The following is a 27,500-nucleotide window of genomic DNA, read 5'->3' on the forward strand; positions in this document are numbered from 1 at the left end:
CCTCTCATCCCCCGTTCCTCCTCTCCTCCCACACACACAGTATCGTGCATGAACCTGCTTGTTCTCACTCAGGTCACGAGTTAATTGGCGTCTTCACAAATTGGCACGATTCCCATTATCATCCCTGAGTAAAAGTGAAACAAAGAAGAAATTATTTTCTTTTCTTTTATTTTATTTTCTTTTCTTTTCTTTTCTTTTCTTTTCTTTTCTTTTCTTTTCTTTTCTCACTGTACTTGCCTCTGGTGTTGACTGTCCTCAGAACAGCGTGAACAGTTGTTGGTGCTTCCTGATACGGTGGCGCGGTGCATTGCACTGCTGCCTCATGCTGCCTGCTAACTGCTTGCAGGCTGCCTGCAGGCTGCCTGCTGGCTGCCTGCTGGCTGCCTGCTGGCTGCCTGCTAACTGCCTGCTGGCTGCCTGCTCGCTGCCTGCCCGCTGCCTGCCGGCTGCCTGCCGGCTGTCTGCCGGCTGCCTGCTGGCTGCCTGCTGGCTGCCTGCTAACTGCCTGCTGGATGCCTGCTGGCTGCCTGCTGGCTGCCGGCTGGATGCCTGCTCGCTGCCTGCCCGCTGCCTGCCGGCTGCCTGCCGGCTGTCTGCTGGCTGCCTGCCGGCTGCTGGCTGAATGCCTGCTGGCTGCCTGCTGGCTGCCTGCTGGCTGCCTGCTCGCTGCCTGCCGGCTGCCTGCTGGCTGCCTGCTGGCTGCCTGCTCGCTGCCTGCTGGCTGCCGGCTGGATGCCTGCTCGCTGCCTGCCCGCTGCCTGCCGGCTGCCTGCCGGCTGTCTGCCGGCTGCCTACTGGCTGCTTGCTGGCTGCCGGCTGAATGCCTGCTGGCTGCCTGCTCGCTGCCTGCTCGCTGCCTGCCGGCTGCCTGCCGGCTGTCTGCCGGCTGCCTGCCGGCTGCCTGCCGGCTGTCTGCCGGCTGCCTGCCGGCTGCCTGCCGGCTGCCTGCCGGCTGCCTGCTGGCTGCCTGCTGGATGCCTGCTCGCTGCCTGCCCGCTGCCTGCCGGCTGCCTGCCGGCTGCCTGCCGGCTGCTTGCCGGCTGCCGGCTGAATGCCTGCTGGCTGCCTGCTGGCTGCCTGCTGGCTGCCTGCTGGCTGCCGGCTGAATGCCTGCTGGCTGCCTGCTGGCTGCCTGCTGGCTGCCTGCTGAATGCCTGCTCGCTGCCTGCCGGCTGCCTGCCGGCTGCCTGCTGGCTGCCTGCTGGCTGCCTGCTGCTCGGAGGCTTCAGGCACAGCTCACGTGCTGCTCCTCCAACGTCAAAATGGACACAACTTAAAAACATGCACAAGGCCCTTCTGTGCTGTCCCTGACCACCACGTGGTCCCTGGGGGCCCGCTGTAAGACATATAGATTCTTCTTCTTCTTCTTCTTCTTCTTCTTCTTCTTCTTCTTCTTCTTCACGTCAGCGCCACGTCAGCGTCACGTCAGCGTCACGTCAGCGCCACGTCACGTCACATCAGCGTCACGTCAGCGCCACGTCACGGCAGCGTCACGGCAGCGTCACATCAGCGCCATATCAGCGTCATGTCAGCGTCACGTCAGCGCCACGTCACATCAGCGTAATCGTCAGCGCCACGTCAGCGCCACGTCACATCAGCGTCACGTCAGCGCCACGTCACGGCAGCGTCACGTCAGCGCCATATCAGCGTCATGTCAGCGTCACGTCAGCGCCACGTCACATCAGCGTCACGTCAGCGCCACGTCACGGCAGCGTCACGGCAGCGTCACGTCAGCGCCACGTCACGTCACAGCAGCGTCACGTCGCGTCACGTCAGCGTCACGTCAGCGTCACGTCAGCGTCACGTCAGCGTCACGTCAGCGCCACGTCAGCGTCACGTCAGCGTCACGTCAGCGTCACGTCAGCGTCACGTCAGCGCCACGTCAGCGCCACGTCAGCGTCACGTCAGCGTCACGTCAGCGTCACATCAGCGTCACGTCAGCGCCACGTCACGTCACATCAGCGTCACGTCAGCGCCACGTCACGGCAGCGTCACGGCAGCGTCACGTCAGCGTCATGTCAGCGTCATGTCAGCGTCACGTCAGCGCCACGTCACATCAGCGTCACGTCAGCGCCACGTCACGGCAGCGTCACGTCAGCGCCATATCAGCGTCATGTCAGCGTCACGTCAGCGCCACGTCACATCAGCGTCACGTCAGCGCCACGTCACGGCAGCGTCACGGCAGCGTCACGTCAGTGCCAAGTCACGTCACAGCAGCGTCACGTCGCGTCACGTCAGCGTCACGTCAGCGTCACGTCAGAGTCACGTCAGCGCCACGTCAGCGTCACGTCAGCGTCACGTCAGCGTCACGTCAGCGTCACGTCAGCGCCACGTCAGCGTCACGTCAGCGTCACGTCAGCGTCACGTCAGCGTCACGTCAGCGCCACGTCACGTCACATCAGCGTCACGTCAGCGCCACGTCACGGCAGCGTCACGGCAGCGTCACGGCAGCGTCACGTCAGCGCCATATCAGCGTCATGTCAGCGTCACGTCAGCGCCACGTCACATCAGCGTCACGTCAGCGCCACGTCAGCGCCACGTCACATCAGCGTCACGTCAGCGCCACGTCACGGCAGCGTCACGTCAGCGCCATATCAGCGTCATGTCAGCGTCACGTCAGCGCCACGTCACATCAGCGTCACGTCAGTGTCACATGACGTCAGCATCATGTCAGCATCACATCACTTCACAGCAGCGTCACGCCAACGTCATTTCAGCGTCACGTCAGTGTCACATGACGTCACGGCAGCGTCACGGCAGCGTCACGTCAACCTCATATCAGCGTCACGTCAGTGTCACATCACGTCAGCATCATGTCAGCATCACATCACGTCACGGCAACGTCACGTCGCGTCACGTCGCGTCACGTCAGCGTCACGTTAGCGTCACGTCGCGTCACGTCAGCGCCACGTCAGCGCCACGTCACGGCAGCGTCACGTCAGCGCCATATCAGCGTCATGTCAGCGTCACGTCACAGCAGCGTCACGTCGCGTCACGTCAGCGTCACGTCAGCGTCACGTCGCGTCACGTCAGCGCCACGTCAGTGCCACGTCACGGCAGCGTCACGTCAGCGCCATATCAGCGTCATGTCAGCGTCACGTCACGGCAGCGTCACGTCAGCGCCATATCAGCGTCATGTCAGCGTCACGTCAGTGTCACATGACGCTGACATGATGCTGACATGACGTCAGCGTCATGTCAGCATCACATCACTTCACAGCAGCGTCACGCCAACGTCATTTCAGCGTCACGTCAGTGTCACATCACGTCACGGCAGCGTCACGGCAGCGTCACGGCAGCGTCACGTCAACCTCATATCAGCGTCACGTCAGTGTCACATCACGTCAGCATCATGTCAGCATCATGTCAGCATCACGTCACGGCAGCGTCACGTCAGCGTCATATCAGCGTCACGTCAGTGTCACATCACGTCAGCATCATGTCAGCATCATGTCAGCATCACGTCACGGCAGCGTCACGTCAACCTCATATCAGCGTCACGTCAGTGTCACATCACGTCAGCATCATGTCCGCATCATGTCAGCATCACGTCACGGCAGCGTCACGTCAGCGTCATATCAAGCGTCACGTCAGTGTCACATCACGTCACGGCAGCGTCACGTCAACGTCATATCAGCGTCACGTCAGTGTCACATCACGTCAGCATCATGTCAGCATCATGTCAGCATCACGTCACGTCACGTCAGCGTCATATCAGCGTCACGTCAGCATCACGTCACGGCAGCGTCACGTCAGCGTCATATCAGCGCCATGTCAGTGTCACATGACGTCAGTGTCATGTCAGCATCACGTCATGTCATGTCAGCGTCACGTCAGCGTCATATCAGCGTCACGTCAGTGTCACATCATGTCAGCATCATGTAAGCATCACATCACGTCACGGCAGCGTCACGTCAGCGTCATATCAGCGTCATATCAGCGTCACGTCAGTGTCAAATCATGTCAGCATCACGTCACGTCACGGCAGCGTCAAGTCAATGTCACGTCAGCGTCACATCAGCGTCACGTCAGCGTCATGTCAGCGTCACGTCAGTGTAACGTCAACGTCACGTCAGCATCATGTCAGCGGCAGGTCCAATCAGCATCACGTCAGCGTCACGTCAGCATCACGTCAGCATCACGTCAGCGTCACGTCAGCGTCACGTCAGCCTAACGTCACGTCAGCATCATGTCAGCGGCAGGTCCAATCAGCATCACGTCAGCGTCATGTCAGCTTCACGTCAGCGTCACATCACGTCAGCATCATGTCAGCATCACGTCACGTCACGTCACGTCACATCAGCGTCACGTCAGCGCCACGTCACGGCAGCGTCACGGCAGCGTCACGTCAGCGCCATATCAGCGTCATGTCAGCGTCACGTCAGCGCCACGTCACATCAGCGTAATCGTCAGCGCCACGTCAGCGCCACGTCACATCAGCGTCACGTCAGCGCCACGTCACGGCAGCGTCACGTCAGCGCCATATCAGCGTCATGTCAGCGTCACGTCAGCGCCACGTCACATCAGCGTCACGTCAGCGCCACGTCACGGCAGCGTCACGGCAGCGTCACGTCAGCGCCACGTCACGTCACAGCAGCGTCACGTCGCGTCACGTCAGCGTCACGTCAGCGTCACGTCAGCGTCACGTCAGCGTCACGTCAGCGTCACGTCAGCGCCACGTCAGCGTCACGTCAGCGTCACGTCAGCGTCACGTCAGCGTCACGTCAGCGCCACGTCAGCGCCACGTCAGCGTCACGTCAGCGTCACGTCAGCGTCACGTCAGCGTCACGTCAGCGCCACGTCACGTCACATCAGCGTCACGTCAGCGCCACGTCACGGCAGCGTCACGGCAGCGTCACGTCAGCGTCATGTCAGCGTCATGTCAGCGTCACGTCAGCGCCACGTCACATCAGCGTCACGTCAGCGCCACGTCACGGCAGCGTCACGTCAGCGCCATATCAGCGTCATGTCAGCGTCACGTCAGCGCCACGTCACATCAGCGTCACGTCAGCGCCACGTCACGGCAGCGTCACGGCAGCGTCACGTCAGTGCCAAGTCACGTCACAGCAGCGTCACGTCGCGTCACGTCAGCGTCACGTCAGCGTCACGTCAGAGTCACGTCAGCGCCACGTCAGCGTCACGTCAGCGTCACGTCAGCGTCACGTCAGCGTCACGTCAGCGCCACGTCAGCGTCACGTCAGCGTCACGTCAGCGTCACGTCAGCGTCACGTCAGCGCCACGTCACGTCACATCAGCGTCACGTCAGCGCCACGTCACGGCAGCGTCACGGCAGCGTCACGGCAGCGTCACGTCAGCGCCATATCAGCGTCATGTCAGCGTCACGTCAGCGCCACGTCACATCAGCGTCACGTCAGCGCCACGTCAGCGCCACGTCACATCAGCGTCACGTCAGCGCCACGTCACGGCAGCGTCACGTCAGCGCCATATCAGCGTCATGTCAGCGTCACGTCAGCGCCACGTCACATCAGCGTCACGTCAGTGTCACATGACGTCAGCATCATGTCAGCATCACATCACTTCACAGCAGCGTCACGCCAACGTCATTTCAGCGTCACGTCAGTGTCACATGACGTCACGGCAGCGTCACGGCAGCGTCACGTCAACCTCATATCAGCGTCACGTCAGTGTCACATCACGTCAGCATCATGTCAGCATCACATCACGTCACGGCAACGTCACGTCGCGTCACGTCGCGTCACGTCAGCGTCACGTTAGCGTCACGTCGCGTCACGTCAGCGCCACGTCAGCGCCACGTCACGGCAGCGTCACGTCAGCGCCATATCAGCGTCATGTCAGCGTCACGTCACAGCAGCGTCACGTCGCGTCACGTCAGCGTCACGTCAGCGTCACGTCGCGTCACGTCAGCGCCACGTCAGCGCCACGTCACGGCAGCGTCACGTCAGCGCCATATCAGCGTCATGTCAGCGTCACGTCACGGCAGCGTCACGTCAGCGCCATATCAGCGTCATGTCAGCGTCACGTCAGTGTCACATGACGCTGACATGATGCTGACATGACGTCAGCGTCATGTCAGCATCACATCACTTCACAGCAGCGTCACGCCAACGTCATTTCAGCGTCACGTCAGTGTCACATCACGTCACGGCAGCGTCACGGCAGCGTCACGGCAGCGTCACGTCAACCTCATATCAGCGTCACGTCAGTGTCACATCACGTCAGCATCATGTCAGCATCATGTCAGCATCACGTCACGGCAGCGTCACGTCAGCGTCATATCAGCGTCACGTCAGTGTCACATCACGTCAGCATCATGTCAGCATCATGTCAGCATCACGTCACGGCAGCGTCACGTCAACCTCATATCAGCGTCACGTCAGTGTCACATCACGTCAGCATCATGTCCGCATCATGTCAGCATCACGTCACGGCAGCGTCACGTCAGCGTCATATCAAGCGTCACGTCAGTGTCACATCACGTCACGGCAGCGTCACGTCAACGTCATATCAGCGTCACGTCAGTGTCACATCACGTCAGCATCATGTCAGCATCATGTCAGCATCACGTCACGTCACGTCAGCGTCATATCAGCGTCACGTCAGCATCACGTCACGGCAGCGTCACGTCAGCGTCATATCAGCGCCATGTCAGTGTCACATGACGTCAGTGTCATGTCAGCATCACGTCATGTCATGTCAGCGTCACGTCAGCGTCATATCAGCGTCACGTCAGTGTCACATCATGTCAGCATCATGTAAGCATCACATCACGTCACGGCAGCGTCACGTCAGCGTCATATCAGCGTCATATCAGCGTCACGTCAGTGTCAAATCATGTCAGCATCACGTCACGTCACGGCAGCGTCAAGTCAATGTCACGTCAGCGTCACATCAGCGTCACGTCAGCGTCATGTCAGCGTCACGTCAGTGTAACGTCAACGTCACGTCAGCATCATGTCAGCGGCAGGTCCAATCAGCATCACGTCAGCGTCACGTCAGCATCACGTCAGCATCACGTCAGCGTCACGTCAGCGTCACGTCAGCCTAACGTCACGTCAGCATCATGTCAGCGGCAGGTCCAATCAGCATCACGTCAGCGTCATGTCAGCTTCACGTCAGCGTCACATCACGTCAGCATCATGTCAGCATCACGTCACGTCACGTCAGCGTCATATCAGCGTCACGTCAGTATCACGTCACGGCAGCGTCACGTCAGCGTCATATCAGCGCCATGTCATTGTCACATGACGTCAGTGTCATGTCAGCATCACGTCATGTCACGGCAGCGTCACATCAACGTCACGTCATGTCATGTCAGCGTCACATCACGTCACGGCAGCGTCACGTCAGCGTCATATCAGCGTCACGTCAGTGTCACATCACGTCAGCATCACGTCACGTCACGGCAGCGTCACGTCAACGTCACGTCATGTCATGTCAGCGTCACGCCAGCGTCATATCAGCGTCACGTCAGTGTCACATCATGTCAGCATCATGTCAGCATCACATCACGTCACGGCAGCGTCACGTCAACGTCACGTCAGCATCATTGGAGTCAACCGTGTGTGAGCCGTGTCAAACTGACTTGTCAGTTTACAGATTTATGCACATTTATTACAGGAATATGTCAGTTATTTTATAAGCTATTATCAAGCTGATATTTGTTTTTTTTCCAAATCTACAACAATATTCCCTTAGAATTTTTTTCCTAATTTAATTATTGAACTGCAATTAGCTTGGAACAAAAAAATAAAACTTAAAACTTTAAGCCGCACTTTTTAGCCGCACGCGACGGTGTGCACAGTCACAAGCTGCGGAGCGTCCAAAGCGGTGGCTGGAGGTGGATGAGGTACCTGCCAAGAGAAGAGATGATAATTATTGATTTTCAACGGATGAATATAAAATGAGGTGGAAGTATCTGCGGGACGTGTTAGTCTGCGATAAAAATAAAAATAACAACCAGTGTTGTGTGTCAGTAGCAGGAAGTCAGCAGGAGTGGAGTCCTCAAAGGCAATGTCTCCTTCCCCACCTCCAGCCAAGAAGCAGAGTTTATGATGGATGGACACAGCTCCGGTCAGATGACGCGTACGGAGCTGGGGAAGAAAGTGCTGTGATGTCAGAAACAAAAAAATTTGTTGTGATATTAGCGTTTTAGATATTATATTTTCTGCTCTTTCGAGCTCTAAAAGCAACGTGAGGCCGAGCGGTGAGGACCCGGTCGGACCGAGGGGAGGGGCCGAGCGGGTCTTCCTCTGCGACCCCACGTGCAGATTTGAGGGCCGCATCAGCGAAATGTGGACCCCAGTGTTCCTCCGGACAGGCCTCGGGGAGCCCGTCCAGGCTCTGGACCCCCTTTGCGATCAAAGGGACTTAAAAGGGCTGCTGAGGACTGTGGAGGCGCCTCCTGCCGGATGGGCTCAGGGACCCAGAAGGAGGATGAGACGTCGTGTTTGGGGCTGAGTCTGGTTCCTGTTCTCAACAAACTGCTAGTGGGGGCCTCCTCCCAGGTGGAGGAAGGGTCAGATGCAGAGGAGTCCTCGTTCCCCCAGAGGAATTCATGAAGTACAAAATAAGAAGTAGAAGAAGAATTTGAACCTGATGGTCTGACGTGAAGGTGAACCAGCTGCATCGTCACCTCAGTGAAATGAGCCATAAAGTTATAAAACAATGTAATTATTATTGTTGTTATTATTATTATGATTATTATTATTATTGTTATTATTATTATTATTATTATTATTATTATGTTTATTGTTTTATTCTTAATCACAATACTAATTCTTCAGTCGTTTAAGAGTCTCACTCCGAGCGTTAAGGGATGAAATGGGATTTAGAAATATGTTATTACTCTTCACTCAGTCACACACACTCAGTGTGTGTGTGTGTGTGTGTGTGTGTGTGTGTGTGTGTGTGTGTGTGTGTGTGTGTGTGTGTGTGGTTTGATGGCTGTCTGTGGAAAAAGGAGGTCAGAGTCTGTGGAGTTGTTTTTCTATGAGTAACAGAGAGACAGAGACAGAGAGAGAGAGACAGAGAGACAGACAGAGAGAGAGAGACAGACAGAGAGAGATAATCGACCCGCGGTGGAAAGACCCTCTGTTGTTCTTTTTTTCTACCTCCCTCCATGTCAACCCCCAATTTAGTAAGAGGTGAAAATTACCCATAATGCTTCTGGGATGGATGGGAGGGTGAGGGTGGAGAGGGGAGGAGAGGGAGCGAAGGAGGAGGAGAGGATGGGTGAAGATGGGATGGGCAAGGGAAGAAGAGGAGGAAAAGGGAGAGAGGAAGGGAGGAGAGGGGAGGAAAGGAGGAAAGGTGAGGAAAGGAGGAGGGGAGAGGAAAGGAGGAGAGGAGAGAAGGGTAAGAGGAGAGGAGGATGGTTAGACATGGGACAGGGGAGGAAGAGGAGAAGGAGGGAGAAAAAGGGACGAGAGGATGGGGAAGGAGGGGAGGAGGGAAGAAGGAAGGAAGGAAGGAAGGAAGGAGGGGAGGATACAAATGTAGAAAATAGAGGAAAGGAGGTGCAGAAGAGAGGTGAGGAGGGGAGAGGAGGGGAGGGGAGGAGAGGAGAGGGGGATGCAGCGTGTTGAAAAGGGAGGATGGGGGATGTGAAGGGAGGCAGCTGGGGGAGGGCGAGGGGGGAGGGGGGATTAAAAAAGGAGGTGGTTCATTATCCTTTATAGCCCCCCTCCATTACTCCACCCTCCTCCAGAGAAAACCAACCAGTGTGTGTGTGTGTGTGTGTGTGTGTGTGTGTGTGTTTTGTGCAGAGTTGGTGTGTGTGTGTGTGTGTGTGTGTGTGTGTGTGTGTGTGTGTGTGTGTGTGTGTGTGTGTGTGTGTGTGTGTGTGTGTGTGTGTGTGTTTTGTGCAGGGTTGGTGTGTGTGTGTGTGTGTGTGTGTGTGTGTGTGTGTGTGTGTGTGTGTTTTGGGCAGGGTTGGTGTGTGTGTGTGTGTGTGTGTGTGTGTGTGTGTGTGTGTGTGTGTGTGTGTGTGTGTTTTGTGCAGGGTTAGTGTGTGTGTGTGTGTGTGTGTGTGTGTGTGTGTGTGTGTGTGTGTGTTTTGTGCAGGGTTAGTGTGTGTGTGTGTGTGTGTGTGTGTGTTTTGTGCAGGGTTAGTGTGTGTGTGTGTGTGTGTGTGTGTGTGTGTGTGTGTGTGTGTGTGTGTGTGTGTGTGTTTTGTGCAGGGTTAGTGTGTGTGTGTGTGTGTGTGTGTGTGTGTGTGTTTTGTGCAGGGTTAGTGTGTGTGTGTGTGTGTGTGTGTGTGTGTGTGTGTGTGTGTGTGTGTTTTGTGCAGGGTTAGTGTGTGTGTGTGTGTGTGTGTGTGTGTGTGTGTGTGTGTGTGTGTGTGTGTGTGTGTGTGTTTTGTGCAGGGTTAGTGTGTGTGTGTGTATGTGTGTGTGTGTGTGTGTGTGTTTTGTGCAGGGTTAGTGGGTGTGTGTGTGTGTGTGTGTGTGTGTGTGTTTTGGGCAGGGTTGGTGTGTGTGTGTGTTACTTGCAGTGAGTGGGCGGCTGCTGAGCTTCGTTTGTCAGGAAATATAGAACGAACTGGACCACGTGCACGCTCCCATCGTGCACACTCCTATGTATTCCCAGTTTGGTCTGAGGTCACGTGCACGCTCCTGAGGAAGTCAGCGTTTCCTTTCGACGACAAATGTGGTAAATGACACTTCTGTAGCTCCTGTTCTCAAGCTGTGGTCCTTCCAGAGCCTCCCAGCTGCAGCATCATCAGGAGTGACGACTGGATCCTAGTTCCAATGATGTCCCCCACAATAGAACAGACTCCAAATCACATCTAGTCATTCAAAAAAAAAGATTGATCACAGATTGAGATCCCAGAGACTGAGTCTGATCAAACTGATCAAACTGATCAAACTGATCAAACCAAGGATCCCTGATGTGAGGTCACTGCTGCAGAGGAACGTGGGAGAAACGTTGCTGCACTTCCTCCATTCACCTGGAGGTGGCAGGTTTGCCATTTATGTGTCTTGGTGAACATGTCATTGTTAATACACACACACACACACACACACACACACACACACACACACACACACAGATATTACCTGACTCACTTATATTTAATCTCCCTGTCGTACCTAAATCCACAGACAAATATTACACTGCTAACTGACACCTCATCTCTCTCTCTCTCTCTCTCTCTGTCTCTCTCTCTCTGTCTCTCTCTCTCTGTCTGTCTCTCTCTCTGTCTCTCTCTGTCTCTCTCTCTCTGTCTCTCTCTCTCTGTCTCTCTGTCTCTCTCTCTCTGTCTCTCTCTGTCTCTCTCTCACACATCCTCAGCAGCATCATCCTACATGCAGGGTTGATATGAAAACAGCTGCATATATGACTGGATTTAGAGGAAAGGTCAGCATGTGAAAAATAAAACCCACCCACCATGTTGACATTATATTATATTATATTATATTATATTATATTATATTATGTTGAAATCTCAGTTGAAAATCAGTTTTTAATAATAATTATTATATCAGAAATTTGAGTTTTGATGTGTTCTTCAGTCTCATTTAAACAACAGCAAGTGGAAATTAAGATTATTTTGCATCTTTGCAGAAGAACTCAGTTTAAGTACAATTTTTAGATATTTATACTTGACTTGAGTGGTATTTGTGTACCTTTTACACATTGAAAATATGTGACTAATGCTGACACTTTTAAAGTGTCAGGAACCTGTTGTTGTTGTAAAAGCAGTTTTTCTTCTGATATTTGTCTTTTTAAAATCAAGATATTTGTAGATTTAATATCTGAGTAGAGCATTGGATGGAGCACTTTATTTTAAGCACTGTACAATTTTCTTATTTTATCTGTTATCAGATATTGGACCCTGCCACCAACCCTGTAAAACAGCACATAGAGGAGAATGTGCACAATGCAAACACACGCACGCAACGTAGTACCAAATTTGCAATTTATTTAACAAAATAATCTCACGGATTACCACTTTAATGGATTTTCTTTTGCCCATTTACATCCCATCAGACAGCACCTTTTCCTCTTTTTCTTTCTCTCATGTGACACTTTGTTGTTTTGTTATTATTCATGACCGGATTTAATTCTGTCGCGATTCCAAACAATTAGACACTGGACGCTTAATGTCTGCAGTGGATTGTGTGATTAGTTTAGTTTAATTTGCATGGCGGGTCACAAAGCGTCCTCCCATGGGCTCCGGGAGCGAACAAAGAGAGGAGGAGGATGGAGGGATGGAGGGATGGAGGGTGGGGCGGTGGACGGATGCTCCAAAGCAGCCTCTCCCAGTTTTCAATGGATTAAATGGACTCTCGTGCACCACGGTGCAATTCCATGTACAAAGCCCCCGACTACCCCCTGGATCTGTACAGAGGAGATTAGGGGCATTACACCTTGGGGTGGGAGGGGTGGGAGGGGCTATTTAAATCATAGTCACTCAATTAAATTCATTCATGTATTGATTTATTTTATTTTTGATGTATTATTATATTTATTGATAATATTCACAATAAGTTATCAATCATTTTTAATAATATACTCTATCTATATTTTTAAGTCTAGTTAATGTGTATTAGTTACGTTCTATTAGAATTCATTTTTTATTATATGTATTGATTATTATTTTTCGGGCTAAAAGTGTCTGGATCTCACGGCAACCGCTGAACCCGGGCACATGGTTGAGGTCTCGTTGGAACCGGGGCGTTTCAGACATCTTGCGGCTCAAGTGTGATCCACATGGATCTTTATTTGTCGCAGGAATTAGTGAAAAACCATTGCAAATTGACCGTACGTCGAAGAAGGTTGACGTACCTTGATTAGTTTGTGGAGCGGGCGCTTTGCGACATCATCATCCAAATTGGGAGGTCATGTGCGACCGGCGAGGTGGCGGTGTAGCGCTGCGCCACCAATCGTATTTTCATCATCACGATATCAACATGCGCGACAAACATGTTGCAAAAGACTAGAAGGTGGTAAATAAGATTAATCATTTCATTAAATCATTTTGGTGTTGGAAGGAAGTGATACTGCGTTGGTAAACTGGGAAATCTGTAATTGGTGTAGGTAGGAAGTGATGCTGCGTTTCATGGGAACTCTGAAAACTGTTATTCATAACTACCATGACTAACCTGTGTATTGCTGTTATTTGTTTTTATTTATTTTATACAGATTTTTTGTCATTTCTTTGTACAAAACACGTCCAGTCACTGACTCCACCGCCTCCCTCCCACTTCAATTCAGTTCAGTTTGATCATCTTTGGCACTAATGTCTGGACACAGATGTTATGATCATATAACAGAGATGATAAAGAATCTACGTATCAAGATAAATTATTATTATAAATAATAATATTAATAATAATATTAATAATACAATAATAATAATGATGATAATAACAATAATAATAATAATAATAAGGCTCATGTTACAGAAAACAAACGGATTCAATTGTAAAGAAAGATATTAGAAATAATACATTTAATAAAAGCACATTATAAGTTATGTCCTTCTCTCAAAATGCTTTATCAGCAAAGTCACTCCCTCTCCCCCTTCTCCCTCCTCTCCTCCCTCCTTCCCTCCCTAACCCTCGCTCTCTTTCTCTCTCCCCCTCTATCTCTACCTATATCGTCCCCCTCCCACGTCTCTCTCCCCCCTTCCCTCGCTCCCTCCATCTAGTTCTCTCTGTCTCTCCATCCTCCTCCCTCTCTTTACCTCCTCCCCACCTCCATCCTCCTCCCTCTCTTTACCTCCTCCCCACCTCCATCCTCCTCCCTCTCTTTACCTCCTCCCCACCTCCATCCTCCTCCCTCTCTTTACCTCCTCCCCACCTCCATCCTTCTCCCTCTCTTTACCTCCTCCCCACCTCCATCCTCCTCCCTCTCTTTACCTCCTCCCCACCTCCATCCTCCTCCCTCTCTTTACCTCCTCCCCACCTCCATCCTCCTCCCTCTCTTTACCTCCTCCCTCATGTTCTCATCTCTCTCTCTCTCTCTCTCTCTCTCTGTGACGTAGCCGCTCTAGCCCCGCCCCCCTCCTCGAGCTGCCAGATCCACTCTTGAGGCTCGTGCCGTGCGCTCGCGCTCCACACACCCCGGATATAAAATCCATTTAAAATAAAAAAAACAACAACAAAAAAAGAGAAATAAAATCATCAACAACAGGAAACAACAGCAAACAACAGGAAACAACAGGAAACAACAGGAAACAACAGGAGGAGAGACAGAGATTCGGAGACGCGGGTCGCGCTTTGACATTGATGTTTAAAAGGCTGAAGTGCAGGTAAGAGACGTTTTATCTGCGGTCTCCATCACTCATCAGCACCAGTGGCACCAGTGGCACCAGTGGCACCAGTGGCACCAGTGGCACCAGTCAACAGGGAAGTGAAGAGAGGGAGGATCGGGGAGGATCGGGGAGGGGAGCAGCGCGTCCTTCTCTGCGGTGAAATCCATCTCGGTGCGTCGATGGGCGCTGATCAGCCTGATCGATCAGGGGGGACTGGTGGTGTCATGCATGCAGGGTCCCCCCGCACGCACATACACACATACACACACACACACATACACACACACATACGTATTGTGTGTGAGTTGTTCTACCGCAGATTCTCTGGAAACGCGTCCAGAAGGAGTGTGTGTGTGTGTGTGTGTGTGTGTGTGTGTGTGTGTGTGTGTGTGTGTGTGTGTGTGTGTGTGTGTGTGTGTGTGTGTGTGTGTGTGTGTGTGTGTGTGTCCACATTCTCCTGCAGCAGCTCCCACTCTTAATATGCGTAGACGTGTCGGTGTCACATTGTTCTGCTGCTGTCGGGTGGGCGGCGTGCGTGCGTGCGTGCGTGCGTACAGGGGGTACGATTGTCGGCGTGTGCCATGCATTGAAACCGGACCACCCCCTCTCCCCCTCCCCTCTCCCCCTCCCATTGGAATCACGGGGCCCGTCTCTCTGCAGAGGCACTGACTTCACAACAACAACAACAACAACAACACGTTCAAAGCTGCAAATGGGAAGTTGTTTTTAATTGTTATAAGGGTTGGAATGAGAGTTTTTCTTTCCCTGGTTCTTGAGTTTGGTGTGCACGGCAAAGAGTTCTGTCAAAATTATTATTTTGGTCATAACTTCCTTTATTTCTGCAGCTGAAGTCCGATTCAGATCTGGATTTTTGAAAAGGGAGACCTGTTGACATGCTGTTGACATGCTGTTGACATGCTGTTGACATGCTGTTGACATGCTGTTGACATGCTGTTGACATGCTGTAGATCCTTACACATGTTCTCACAACAGACAATTCGAGGGATGTGGATTAACGGTGAGGGAATGTTAAATGTCACGAAAGGAGCACAGTTTAGGCTCCAAGTTCCCAATCCGTTTGCCGAGAGGAGCCGCGGGTCGCACCGCTCCTCCCGTGGGTTTAAGAAAATGACAAAATCAGCAGAAATGAGGAACCGGAGTGAAGTTTGACCTCGGGTGCAGCTCGCGGGGCATAACAACTTTAAAAAAAACAAAAAACGCCTTCTAAGTTCACAACACCTTCTATACTGTGCAGCACACCTGGAGACACTCGATCTGAGCAACAGAAGCCTGGAAAAGAAACGCTTAAAAACCTTCACACTGAACCCGGGACACGAGGAAGCAGTAATGATAATAATAAATATAGCTGCAGGCAGCGACGCACAGGCTCCAAATCAGTCGCATTACTCATAAATTTCAGTTTTCCAAGCTCCCGTCAAACACAACGTCACTTCCTGTTGAGCCAAATTAAAAAAAAATTCAGAGTTCCCGTGGAAACACAGCCTCGGCGCCCCCTGGTCTTGACCCAGCGCAGACCCTGCGCCAAGCGACCGATAAACACAGACGGGGTCCGGACTGCACCCCACCCCCCACCAGAGCCACGCCCTGCACATATATTACAAATTGGATGATGATGTCACGAAGCGTCCGGCTGCGCCAGCTCAGGTCCCCTCGTTCGGCTACTTCCGGTTTGTCGGCTCTGCCTCCTTCGGAAAAATGTTCTTTTCTCCACAAATTCCTGCTCCAAATATAGATCGATGTGGATCAAACCAAAACCTCAAAATGTCTGGACTGCCCCGAATACAACAGCGCTTCGTCTGTGTCTGTGGGTTCGGCGGTTGCCGTGCGTGGGGCACTTTCAGCGGGCAAAATGCCAAGGAGAAATATAATAATAAATATAGCTGCAGGCAGCAAAACACCAGCTCCAGTTTAGTCGTGTTAAGTTCGTTTTACAGTTTTCCAGGTTCTCTAAATCGCAGCATGAGTTACAATTTTCCGAGTTTGAACGCTGCATTCAGTAGTTTTGTTCACTCGTTCCATAACTTTTTTCAAAGTTTCCTGAGTTTTCCTGATTTGTTTGGTCTTTTCTTTGACCCCAGTGTGACTAACCCTCTGAGGGTGGATGCTCTGTGCACTCCTCCTCTGCTGAGCGGCTTGGTGTGGTCACGCTGAGGAAGACCTGTCGTGATGGGAGGTCGCTCCGAGTCCGTCGTCTCCACTGCCAGGTCAGGGCGGAGGGACGCAATTTTTTTTTTAACCTAGATTTATTGTTTTGGAAACAAATGATGTCACGATAAAGACATGTTTGCTTTCAATGATCTTGGTCATGGCAACTTATTTTTCAAGTGTTTTTTTCAGTCACCGTGCGCTTCCGTCACTGGATGCTCCTCTTCTGTCCTTTAGCTTCAGGGTCCGTCATGAACGGAGTTTGACCAACTACCATCCTTCCTGCATCACGCAGTGCGGACACAAAAGAAAGGGACGCTTCCTCCCAAGGTTCTTAGAACTTCCTGCGGTGCCACAGACGTCTTGTGTGACCGGTCATAGTTTTCAGGGTTTGGTGAAACGCAGCACGCGTTACAGTTTTCAGAGTTTCCTTTAAACGCAGCGTTGCCTCAAGTTGTCTGTCTATGTGTGGCTGAATGTCTTCCTAGAGACCATGCTTGGACTTAGAGTAGATACATTTGGATGATGATGTCACAAAGCACCCCGCTCCTCAAAATGACCAAATCGCCTCAACGTTCTACTTCCAGTGAAATTACCACAGTTTTTCACATAATTTCTGGACCCTTAATAATAATAATAATAATTATAAATCAGTAGAATAAAACTAGAGAAAAGAAAATGGCAACACACAATAAGCCTCAGCATTAACATGAGTAAAAAAAAAAAAATGGAATATACAATAAACCTGTTGGTAAACACACAAACTTCAATTGAAACCTCAAAACAGTAACAGCCTCGGCTAAATCCTGTGTTTATTATTTTTATTATTATTATTATTATTATTATTATTATTATTATTATTATTTATTTTTATTTTTTTTATAATTTTTTTTATTATTATTATTATTATTATTATTATTATTATTATTATCATTATTATTATATCATGATATAATTGTTATTATTGCATGGAAACCAACTGGGTGCGCTCCGAGCACTGAGGGTTAAGTGTTGGACTCTTCTTGGACTCTTACATACGACTCCTCCTCTATGTTTGCTTCAGAGTTTTGGGATTTTTGGCGTCTGGGCTTGAACCTTGGTTCTCTGACAGATGATGAATGGATGGATGTGTCGATGGTTAAAAGAATAGATAGATGTTTAGATAGATGGATGGATGGATGGATGGATAATTTATTCATAAACAGAGGGAAATTGACACACATAAAATAATAGACAAAAATAATCATAAAGCAATGGAATAAAAAACTTGAAAAAGAGGCAGAAATAGAGTCAATATGTGGAAAATTGTGGTAAACACACAAAGGACAACAATAAATAAGTGAAACACATATAAAGTCAGGCAGCACCGCAAGTAGATCAGATTAGAATTGATAAGACAAGATAAAATAAGACTTCATTGAACCATGAAGGGAGGTTGAGGCGTCACAGCAGCAAACTGTGACGGGGAGAAGGATGCAGGTTAAAAAGAAATGAGAAACAACAACGACAACAACAACGACTACAACAACAACAACAACACATATGCACTCGTTGTGCACAGTCCAGCAGTGGAGCCCAGGACGGCAGGTCGACAGCGGAATAACTAGTAAAGTAAGGAGGTGCAGGAGGAGTAGAAGTTAAAAAGCAGGAGCAGTCAAAGGTAAACAGCCACACAGTTATATCAAGAACAGCAAGAAAAGTGGCGTCGAGTCACAAGAGCAGCCATAAAACACTGAAGAATGCGAAACAAAGCCTTTTTTCAGACGTTTCAGGTCGTATTCCTTCTTTTCTCCCGTGTCAGAGCGGTTGCCAGGTCTGAGAGCAGAGTGTTGGAAACCCTCCCCTCAGACCTGCTGTTCAGAAGCTCCTGACAACCTCAACGCTGACCTCAGGTCGCTACCGCCACGCCGCCCTGGAACCTGTCACGGGGAGGATGGCTGTTACGACAGGCGATTATGATAAAAATAATAAAAAAATAAAAATATATAAAAAATATGAAAATAATAAAATAGAATATAAAGTAAAGATAAATTGCCAAATATACACAAATAGCCCAAAAGTACCAAACAGAAATACTCAAATTTACAAACATATACAGAATATACCAGTGTGATTCTATGCACAGGGTGAGTTATTATAGGTTTTGAGGCTTTTATTTTGAAAACGCATTAAAATCCTCTTGATACGATTTCTTTAAAAGTTGAAGTAAATGTCCTCCTCCCTCCCCCCCCCTCCTTCTCTCCTCCCTCCTTCTCTCCTCCCTCCCTCCCCCTCCCTCTCCCGCCTTCTCTCCCCCCCTCCCTCTCCCCCCTCCCTCCCTCCCCCTCCCTCTCCCTCCCTCTCCCCCCTCTCCCCCCTCCCTCTCCCTCCCTCTCCCTCCCTCTCCCTCCCTCTCCCCCCCTCCCTCTCCCCCCTCCCTCTCCCTCCCTCTCCCTCCCTCTCCCTCCCTCTCTCCCCCTCCCTCTCCCTCCTTCTCTCCTCCCCCCCCTCCCTCTCCCCCCTCCCTCTCCCTCCTTCTCTCCTCCCTCCCCCTCCCTCTCCCTCCCTCTCTCCCCCTCCCTCTTCCTCCTTCTCTCCTCCCCCCCCCCCCCCTCTCCCCCCTCCCTCTCCCTCCTTCTCTCCTCCCTCTCCCTCCCTCTCCCTCCTTCTCTCCTCCCTCCCCCTCCCTCTCCCTCCCTCTCCCTCCCTCTCTCCCCCTCCCTCCCCCTCCCTCTCCCCCCTCCCTCTCCCTCCTTCTCTCCTCCCTCCCTCTCTCCCCCTCCCTCTCCCTCCCTCTCTCCCCCTCCCTCTCCCTCCTTCTCTCCTCCCCCCCCTCCCTCTCCCCCCTCCCTCTCTCTCTCTATCAGGAGTAAGACCTTTTACTTGTCAGCTTCTCCGTGTGAGTTATTTCTTTTTCTCTATTGATTCTTCTGACTACCTCCATGTGCTCTCTCTCTCTCTCTCTTTCTCCATCCCTCTCTCTCTCTCTTTCATCACGCTTATCCTCTCCCTCATTCTATTTCTCTCACTCCATCTCTCTTTCTAATTCTCACTCTTGCTTTCATACTTGATTCAATCCGAGCGCTGAAATTGAAATGCGCTGAAAATGTGCTCCATTCTCCCCCCCCCCCTCTCCCCTCCCCCCTCCCTCCCTCCCTTTCTCCTGAACAATCCCTCCATCACAGCCCTCTCTCCGTGGCCCCTCCGCCGGGCGTGGCAGCCGAGCTTTATCTGCAGAGTCACACTCTGAGCGCAGACTGATATTGACCACCGTGGTGAATTTAAAAACCTTGAAAGATGGGTCTGGAAGTGCTGTCACGCACCTTTCCAAACCCTCCCTGGAGCCCGACCAGATGATGTCCAGATTTAAAATTTAAGATAAGACTTTATTTATCCCGGGAGGGAAATTCAGGCGTTAGGGCGGCGCAGTCAGAACGACAGCGAGATGAAAACGAGATGAGAAATAACACATGAACACTATGTATGTACACAGTGAACTGGGAGTGAGCCCAGTGTCCCTGTCCCTGTCCCTGTCCCTGCAGCAACATTAATGAAGTGGCGTGCAGTGAGACAGGTATAGCAGCGGTGACAGTGTCATGCAGTAGCATCAGCAGTGGAATGTGGCGTTCATCCAACATGAACAACATTCAGCGACAACAGCAGCCCATAATAACAGCAGTAATAGAGGTAACAGTCATAATGATCCTAAGAAAAAGAAGAAGAACTATAAACATTGTCTTTCACACACACAGGGAGTAGTGCCTGAGCTTCCTGGTTAGAACCTGTAGTTAAGTGAATATTAAAAGCTCAGGGTTCAGTGGATCCTCTACGTGTGGACGCGCCGCAACAACAATGAGCAGATCAACCCGATCGGCTCCGATCAGGAAGCTGCTGTGTGGCTAAATGGAACGTGATTGGTTTACAATGGTGCAAAAATCGGATTTGCTGAAAGACCAGCTCCTGCCGGGCAATTACGTGGCAGTAGGTAGTAAACATGTCCCACAATGCAGTTGTGTCGCACTGAAAGGTACCATTGAGCTGTCGGGCTCCGCTCATGTGTTTCCTGTGGACGGGCTGCGTCTGCACTCTATGGGTGTGGCTCAACCGACCTCTGATTGGTCGAACACGGTTGGGTCTCGAATCAATAACCAAAAACAGACAGAGTGGCTGGAGGGGAGGTGTCACTGAGCAAGTTCAAAGGTACAACCACATCTACAACCTCCCCCCAGCCCCTTCAAGGCTCCTTATCTCTCTTCAGTCTCTGTGATAGTCGCCGCCAGCGACCGTGCGGCTCATGGCTTTTATTATTGTCCCAGTTCAGGGTTTAGTTGTGAGTTTGTGTAAGTTGTGGGTGTAAACATTACGATGAAGCCCTGAGCTTTTAAAAGAGACGGTGCTATCTCCTTCCATGGAGTCAACACCATCCGGTTGTTTTCGTGCTCGTGCCTGCATGGGCGGTGCAGATTGTACACCTGCGCAGCCCTCCTTTGGACGCGTCCATCTTGAATTACCAGAAGCGCCCGGTGTGGGATCCGAAATTTGGGAGGTGCGCGGCATGGCCAAAAATTGCATGGGCGCCGTAACGCAACAACAACACTATGGCTGCGGTGACTGTGAACCAGGCTTTAAGGGTTGCATTCCCTGCGTGGCCCAGTGGGCGGTGCGAGGCCGGGCTGAAGTCCATGTCGCTCCCCAAGGGACGCGGCGTCCCTCGGGGAGCCCAACTGGAGCCCGGCGCTGGCCTTCGGTGGAAAACTGATTGCAGCGTGCGGAGGGAAACGGAATGACGTCTCCGAGGGACGTGCCGTCGTTCCATTGCCCTCCGCACGCTGCAATCAGTTTTCCAGCGAAGGCCACCGCCGGGCTTCAGTTGGGCTGATTCAAATCCCCCGTTTGAAAAGTCTCTGAATAAATACTTTGTCTTCACGGATCCACCACGTCACTCCTTCCTCCCTCCACCTCCCCTTCAACATGGACTTTTGTCGCTGAGACGGAGGCGTCGCTCCTCTCTTTTTCTCTGCCTGACTTCATTCATCACATTCCTGCAGAGTCGATGCAGTCAGGAGTTGTTCAATCAAAATGTTGGATTTTTTTTGCTTTTTTTGACGGCGTCAGACTTGATGCTCAGTTTGTCGTCGGCCCTTCCCTCCGCTCTCTCCCACTCCTTGTATTTGTACTGTATGTCTTTTCTTCCTCCGTCTCAGGCTGTTTGATATTTTTTAGTTGACGTGCAGTGAAATTCGGCAAACCCCCACCCCCTCCCCTGCGGGAGGAGGAGCCGGCGGAGGAGGAGGCGGTGGTGGTGCGGTTTGAAGAGGCAGCGTTTTGCCGTCTCTTCAGAGGGTTGAAGCACCGAGTTGAGTCTCAGAAGGAGACGAGCCCTTTGGAACATTTTTCTTTGTCACAAACAAAATACTACACATTGTTTATTATTTCCACAAAGGAAATGCAGAGTGGGTAGAGCAAGGCACTAACACCGCCAGGGATTTGGGGTTCTACTCCCCATCTAGCTCAGTGGGTGGAACAAGATGCTAACGCTGGCAGGGTAAGGGTTAGGATAGGGTTAGGGGTTCTTGGGGTTAGGGTTAGGGTTTAGGGTTAGGGGTTCTTGGGGTTCCTTCATTTCTGCCTGCAGCTCGTAATGCTTGGTTCTGTGTGTGACTAGTGATGCCTGGTGGGGTTGGAGTAGTGTGTGCTCACTGCTCCATCACTGGAACCAGGGAGTCCTGATGGTGCTGGAACACAGATCCAGTCCTCCTACCCCGCTCTTCATCTCCACTCCTCTCCTCCTCCTCTTCCTTTGTAAACCGTCTCTCTCTTCTTCTTCTTCACCGTCTCTCTCTCTTCTTCTCCACTGTCTCTCTTCTTCTTCACTGTCTCTCTCTCTTCTTCTTCACTGTCTCTCTCTCTTCTTCTTCACTGTCTCTCTCTTCTTCTTCACTGTCTCTCTCTCTCTTCTTCTTCACCGTCTCTCTCTCTTCTTCTCCACTGTCTCTCTTCTTCTTCAGTCTCTCTCTTCTTCTTCACCGTCTCTCTTCTTCTTCACTGTCTCTCTCTTCTTCTTCACTGTCTCTCTCTCTTCTTCTTCACCGTCTCTTATTCTTTCCCAGAATCTGCGTCTAGAACTCCACAATCTCCTCCTGTGTGGTTCTGTCTCGCACTCAACCAAATAACCATCAATTTGTTCACCATCTCTCTCTTTGTCGTTGCCCATTTGGTCATTTTTTCAGTTATTTTCTTCCCCCTTCTTCTCTCCGCCCACACCTCCATCCTGACCTTGATGTGGGGCTGCTGCGTCAGCCCCAGACAGGAGCTATGAAAACATAAAATCATAGCTGTTCCTCCCAGTCGGGGACGTCAGGGCTGCGGAGCGTCCAGCCTTCATCCCAGAGAACCAAGAGACTCTACTTGATGTGTAATAAGAATGGGCAGCGCTCCCAGAAAACCGAGGGAGAGAGAGACAGAGAGAGAGACGGAGAGTGAGACAGAGAGAGAGAGACAGGGAGGGAGGGCGAGCGGGGGTAAAAGACGAGGTTAAACATCCGCTCACTTATTTCTTGGCAGCAGCGAGTTTTAAGGTGTTGAAAGCCACAGAGAGCAGGCGGCTTGTGAGGGGGAATGGGACCATGGGTGGAGCAGCTCCTGGGCTGAGCAGCTCTCGGCTGGAGAACACAATGGGAAATATGGACAGCATCAAATATCACAATATACCTCAGTATTGATAAACACCGGGCGCGGTGGCTTGCACCGTTGGTTGGAACCCAACAGGGGCCTTTCTGGGTGGGGTCTGGGTGGTGCCTGTTCTGCCCATGCTCACGTGGATTTCCTCCTATCCTAAAGACATACACGTCAGGATTAAACACTCGTGCCGACGTCCCTGAGCAAGGCATCCGCCAAGATTTGGGGTTGGTCCAAATGCAGTTCTTTTACCATGAGCTTAACCACATCATTTAACTACGTCAGGATATTACCATAACTGGTCAAATCCAGTCCAGCCCTTACTCTTATACATCTATCATTTCTATTGGCCGCAGTCTGTATAATTGGAGCTGGCTCTTGTAGGGGCACGTTTTCTGGCTGTTGCATGCTGGAAACAGAAACAGAAACAGTCTTTAATTGTCACACGACACTCCACAACACATGCTTGCACACACACACACATGCACATGCTTTGATGGTGCCGGTGAAATGGCTCCTCTGCATTTAACCATCCTGGCTTGTCCTTCCTCCGGGGCCACAGCCAGGAGCAGTGGGCAGCGTACGTGGACGCGCCCGGGGACCAGGTGATAAATGTCCATCGCTGGTCAGACCATGATGGTGCATGTTTTTGAGGGGGGTCCTTACTGACGTGAGGTGGAGGAAACCCCATGTGAGCACGGGGAGAACATGCAAACTCCACACAGAAAGGCTCCTGTTTGGGAGATAACCCACCGGAGCACGGTGCCAACAGCGCCCCAGGCGGGAATCGAACCCAGGACTTTCTTGCTGTGATGCAGCAGTGCAATGCACTGCGCCACCGTGCCACACGTGGTGGGTGGTGGTGAGAAGGTGACCTCTGAGCTCTGCTCTCCTGGAGCTGCCTCTGCTGTTGGCGAAAGGGGTTAATCCAGGACTTGTGGAAGATTTGTGGCTGACTGGATTAACCCGCTCAGCCTGTGGGTCGCTCCGCTAATCTCCAACCACCCTTGCCTGGCTTGCTGACTGACTGGCTGAGTGACTGACTGACTGGCTGGTGACTGATTGTTTAACTGACTGACTGATTGACTGGCTGGCTCACTGACTGTTTAACTGACTGACTGACTGACTGGCTGGTGACTCACTGTTTGACTGACTGGCTGGTGACTTTCTCTTTGACCCCTGGTTCACAGTACATGTTCCATGTTCCCATTCATTATCTTATGCATTGAGTCCATTGGTTTCCATTCACCTGTCAGAAGGCGTGGCTACTTTGTTGACATGGGTTATGTTGCCGTGACGACATGCACACATTCAGAGTTTTGTATTTTCCTCTTGTTGTCTTTTCCAAACTCATGACAGTTTCACTTTTTCTGGAATGCTCCTGAAAACATACAGCAACGTTCAATACACAACGATAACTGACCTGATAATACACCTTCCAAACCATAATAATATGCTGACAATATATTATAATATATTAATTCCTTCAAAAAAGTTGTGTATATATATATATATATATATATATATATATGTCTCACTTTTTTTACTAAGGCGAGGAGGAAATAGCAGAATGCTTTCTTTGTTTGCAGTTTGGGAAGAATACGTCTGTACAACCTGACACATTCTACTTCTACTGAGACTGAATTCTGATTTGTTGCCTGGATGAGCGACTGATGATGACTGACTGGCTGGCTGACTGAATAACTGACTGTCTGACTGACCCTCTGACTGACTGTCTGACCGACTGACTGATAGACTGGCTGACTAAATGACTGACTGGTGGATTGAGTGAAGCGTGGAATCTATTGAATGTCAAGCTGTCTTGTTGACTGTCTAATAGACTGACTGACTGACTGGCTGAACGATTGGCTAACTAACTGACTGACTGACTTACCGTCTAATGGACCGACTGACTGACTTGTTGGCTGTTGAATATACTGACTGACTGACCCTGGCTGACAGGCTGACTGACTCACTCACTTATTGACTGACCGACTGGTTGACTGACTTATAGACTTACTGACTGACTGACTTAATGACTGACTGACTGGTTGACTGACTAGCTGGCTGACTTATTGATTGACAGACTGGTTGACTGACTGACTGGTTGGTTCTGTTTCTTACCGGACGCCTTGTTATTGTGTGAGTAGATTATTGGCAGAGCGTCGGGGGAACAGAGCGTCGGGGGAACAGAGCGTCGGGGGCAGAGCGTCGGGGGAACAGAGCGTCGGGGGAACAGAGCGTCGGGGGAACAGAGCGACAGGGGATCAGAGCGTCGGGGGCAGAGCATCAGAGGATCAGAGCGTCTGAGGCAGAGCGTCAGGGGATCAGAGCGTCGGGGGCAGAGCGTCGGGGGAACAGAGCGTCGGGGGCAGAGTGTCAGGGGATCAGAGCGTCGGGGGCAGAGCGTCAGGGGATCAGAGCGTCGGGGACAGAGCGTCAGGGGAACAGAGCGTCGGGGGCAGAGCGTCTGGGGAACAGAGTGTCGGAGGCAGAGCGTCAGGGGATCAGAGCGTCGGGGGCAGAGCATCGGGGGAACAGAGCGTCGGGGGCAGAGTGTCAGGGGATCAGAGCGTCGGGGGCAGAGCGTCAGGGGAACAGAGCGTCGGGGGTAGAGCGTCTGGGGAACAGAGCGTCGGAGGCAGAGCGTCGGGGGCAGAGCATTGGGGGCAGAGCGTCGGGGGCAGAGCGTCTGGGGAACAGAGCGTCGGAGGCAGAGCGTCGGGGGAACAGAGTGCCAGGGGTACAGAGCATCAGGGGATCAGAGCGTCGGGGGCAGAGCGTCAGGGGCACAGAGCGTTGGGGGCAGAGCGTCCGGGGCAGAGTGTCGGGGGCAGAGCGTCAGGGGAACAGCGTCAGGGGGCAGAGCGTCAGGGGCAACAGAGTGTCGGGGGCACAGCGTCGGGGGCAGAGCGTCGGGGGCAGAGTGTCAGGGGCAACAGAGTGGCTGGGGCAGAGTGTCGGGGGCAAAGTGTCGGGGGCAGAGCGTCAGGGGCAGAGCTTCAGGGGCAACAGAGTGTTGGGGGCAGAGCGTCGGGGGCAGAGCGTTGGGGGCAGAGTGTCGGGGCAACAGAGTGTCGGGGCAACAGAGCGTTGGGGGCACAGCATCAGGGCCAGAGCGTCAGGGGCAACAGAGTGTCGGGGGCAGAGCGTCAGGGGCAGAGCGTCTGGGGAACAGAGCGTCGGGGGCAGAGCGTCGGGGGAACAGAGCGTCGGGGCAACAGAGCGTTGGGGGCACATCATCGGGGGCAGAGCGTCAGGGGCAACAGAGTGTCGGGGGCAAAGTGTCGGGGGCAAAGCGTCAGGGGCAGAGCGTCGGGGGCAGAGCGTCAGGGGCAACAGAGCGTCGGGGGCAGAGTGTCGGGGGCAGAGCGTTGGAGGCAGAGCGTCAGAGGAACAGAGCGTCGGGGCAACAGAGCGTTGGGGGCACAGCATCAGGGGCAGAGCGTCAGGGGCAACAGAGTGTCGGGGGCAGAGCGTCAGGGGCAGAGCGTCTGGGGAACAGAGCGTCGGGGGCAGGGCGTCGGGGGAACAGAGCGTCGGGGGCACAGAGCGTCGGGGGCAGAGCGTCAGGGGAACAGCGTCAGGGGGCAGAGCGTCAGGGGCAACAGAGTGTCGGGGGCACAGCGTCGGGGGCAGAGTGTCAGGGGCAGAGTGTTAGGGGCAACAGAGTGTCTGGGGCAGAGCGTCAGGGGCAGAGCGTCGGGGGCAGAGCGTCGGGGGAACAGAGCGTCGGGGCAACAGAGCGTTGGGGGCACAGCATCGGGGGCAGAGCGTCAGGGGCAACAGAGTGTCGGGGGCAGAGCGTCAGGGGCAGAGCTTCAGGGGCAACAGAGTGTCGGGGGCAGAGTGTCGGGGGCAGAGTGTCGGGGGCAGAGCGTCGGGGCAACAGAGCGTCAGGGCAACAGAGCGTTGGGGGCACAGCATCAGGGGCAGAGCGTCAGGGGCAACAGAGTGTCGGGGGCAGAGCGTCAGGGGCAGAGCGTGTGGGGAACAGAGCGTCGGGGGCAGAGCGTCGGGGGCAGAGCGTCAGGGGCAACAGAGTGTCGGGGGCACAGCGTCGGGGGCAGAGTGTCAGGGGCAACAGAGTGTCTGGGGCAGAGCGTCAGGGGCAGAGCGTCGGGGGCAGAGCGTCGGGGCAACAGAGCGTTGGGGGCACAGCATCGGGGGCAGAGCGTCAGGGGCAACAGAGTGTCGGGGGCAAAGTGTCGGGGGCAGAGCGTCAGGGGCAGAGCTTCAGGGGCAACAGAGTGTCGGGGGCAGAGTGTCGGGGGCAGAGTGTCGGGGGCAGAGCGTTGGGGGCAGAGCGTCGGGGCAACAGAGTGTCGGGGGCAGAGCGTCAGGGGGCAGAGCGTCAGGGGGCAGAGCGTCAGGGGGCAGAGCGTCAGGGGGCAGAGCGTCAGGGCGACAGAGTGTCGGGGGCAGAGTGTCGGGG

At 52.5% G+C, this 27,500-nt stretch overlaps 1 protein-coding gene across 1 annotated transcript in view; it reads left to right on the forward strand.

The window, feature by feature from the left end:
* Positions 1-8,390: 8,390 nt before the first annotated feature.
* Positions 8,391-27,500, forward strand: part of nol4lb (nucleolar protein 4-like b) — a gene marked incomplete at both ends in the record, with an annotated part of 92,523 nt that continues 73,413 nt past the window's right edge. The window contains 2 exons of the mRNA XM_080014479.1: positions 8,391-8,497; positions 14,224-14,239. Coding sequence (XP_079870605.1) covers positions 8,391-8,497; positions 14,224-14,239 — 123 coding nt within the window. The remainder of the gene's footprint in view (positions 8,498-14,223; positions 14,240-27,500) is intronic.

This window comes from Zeus faber (genome assembly GCF_960531495.2).
Source record: "Zeus faber genome assembly, chromosome: 15".
Classification (NCBI taxonomy): domain Eukaryota; kingdom Metazoa; phylum Chordata; class Actinopteri; order Zeiformes; family Zeidae; genus Zeus; species Zeus faber.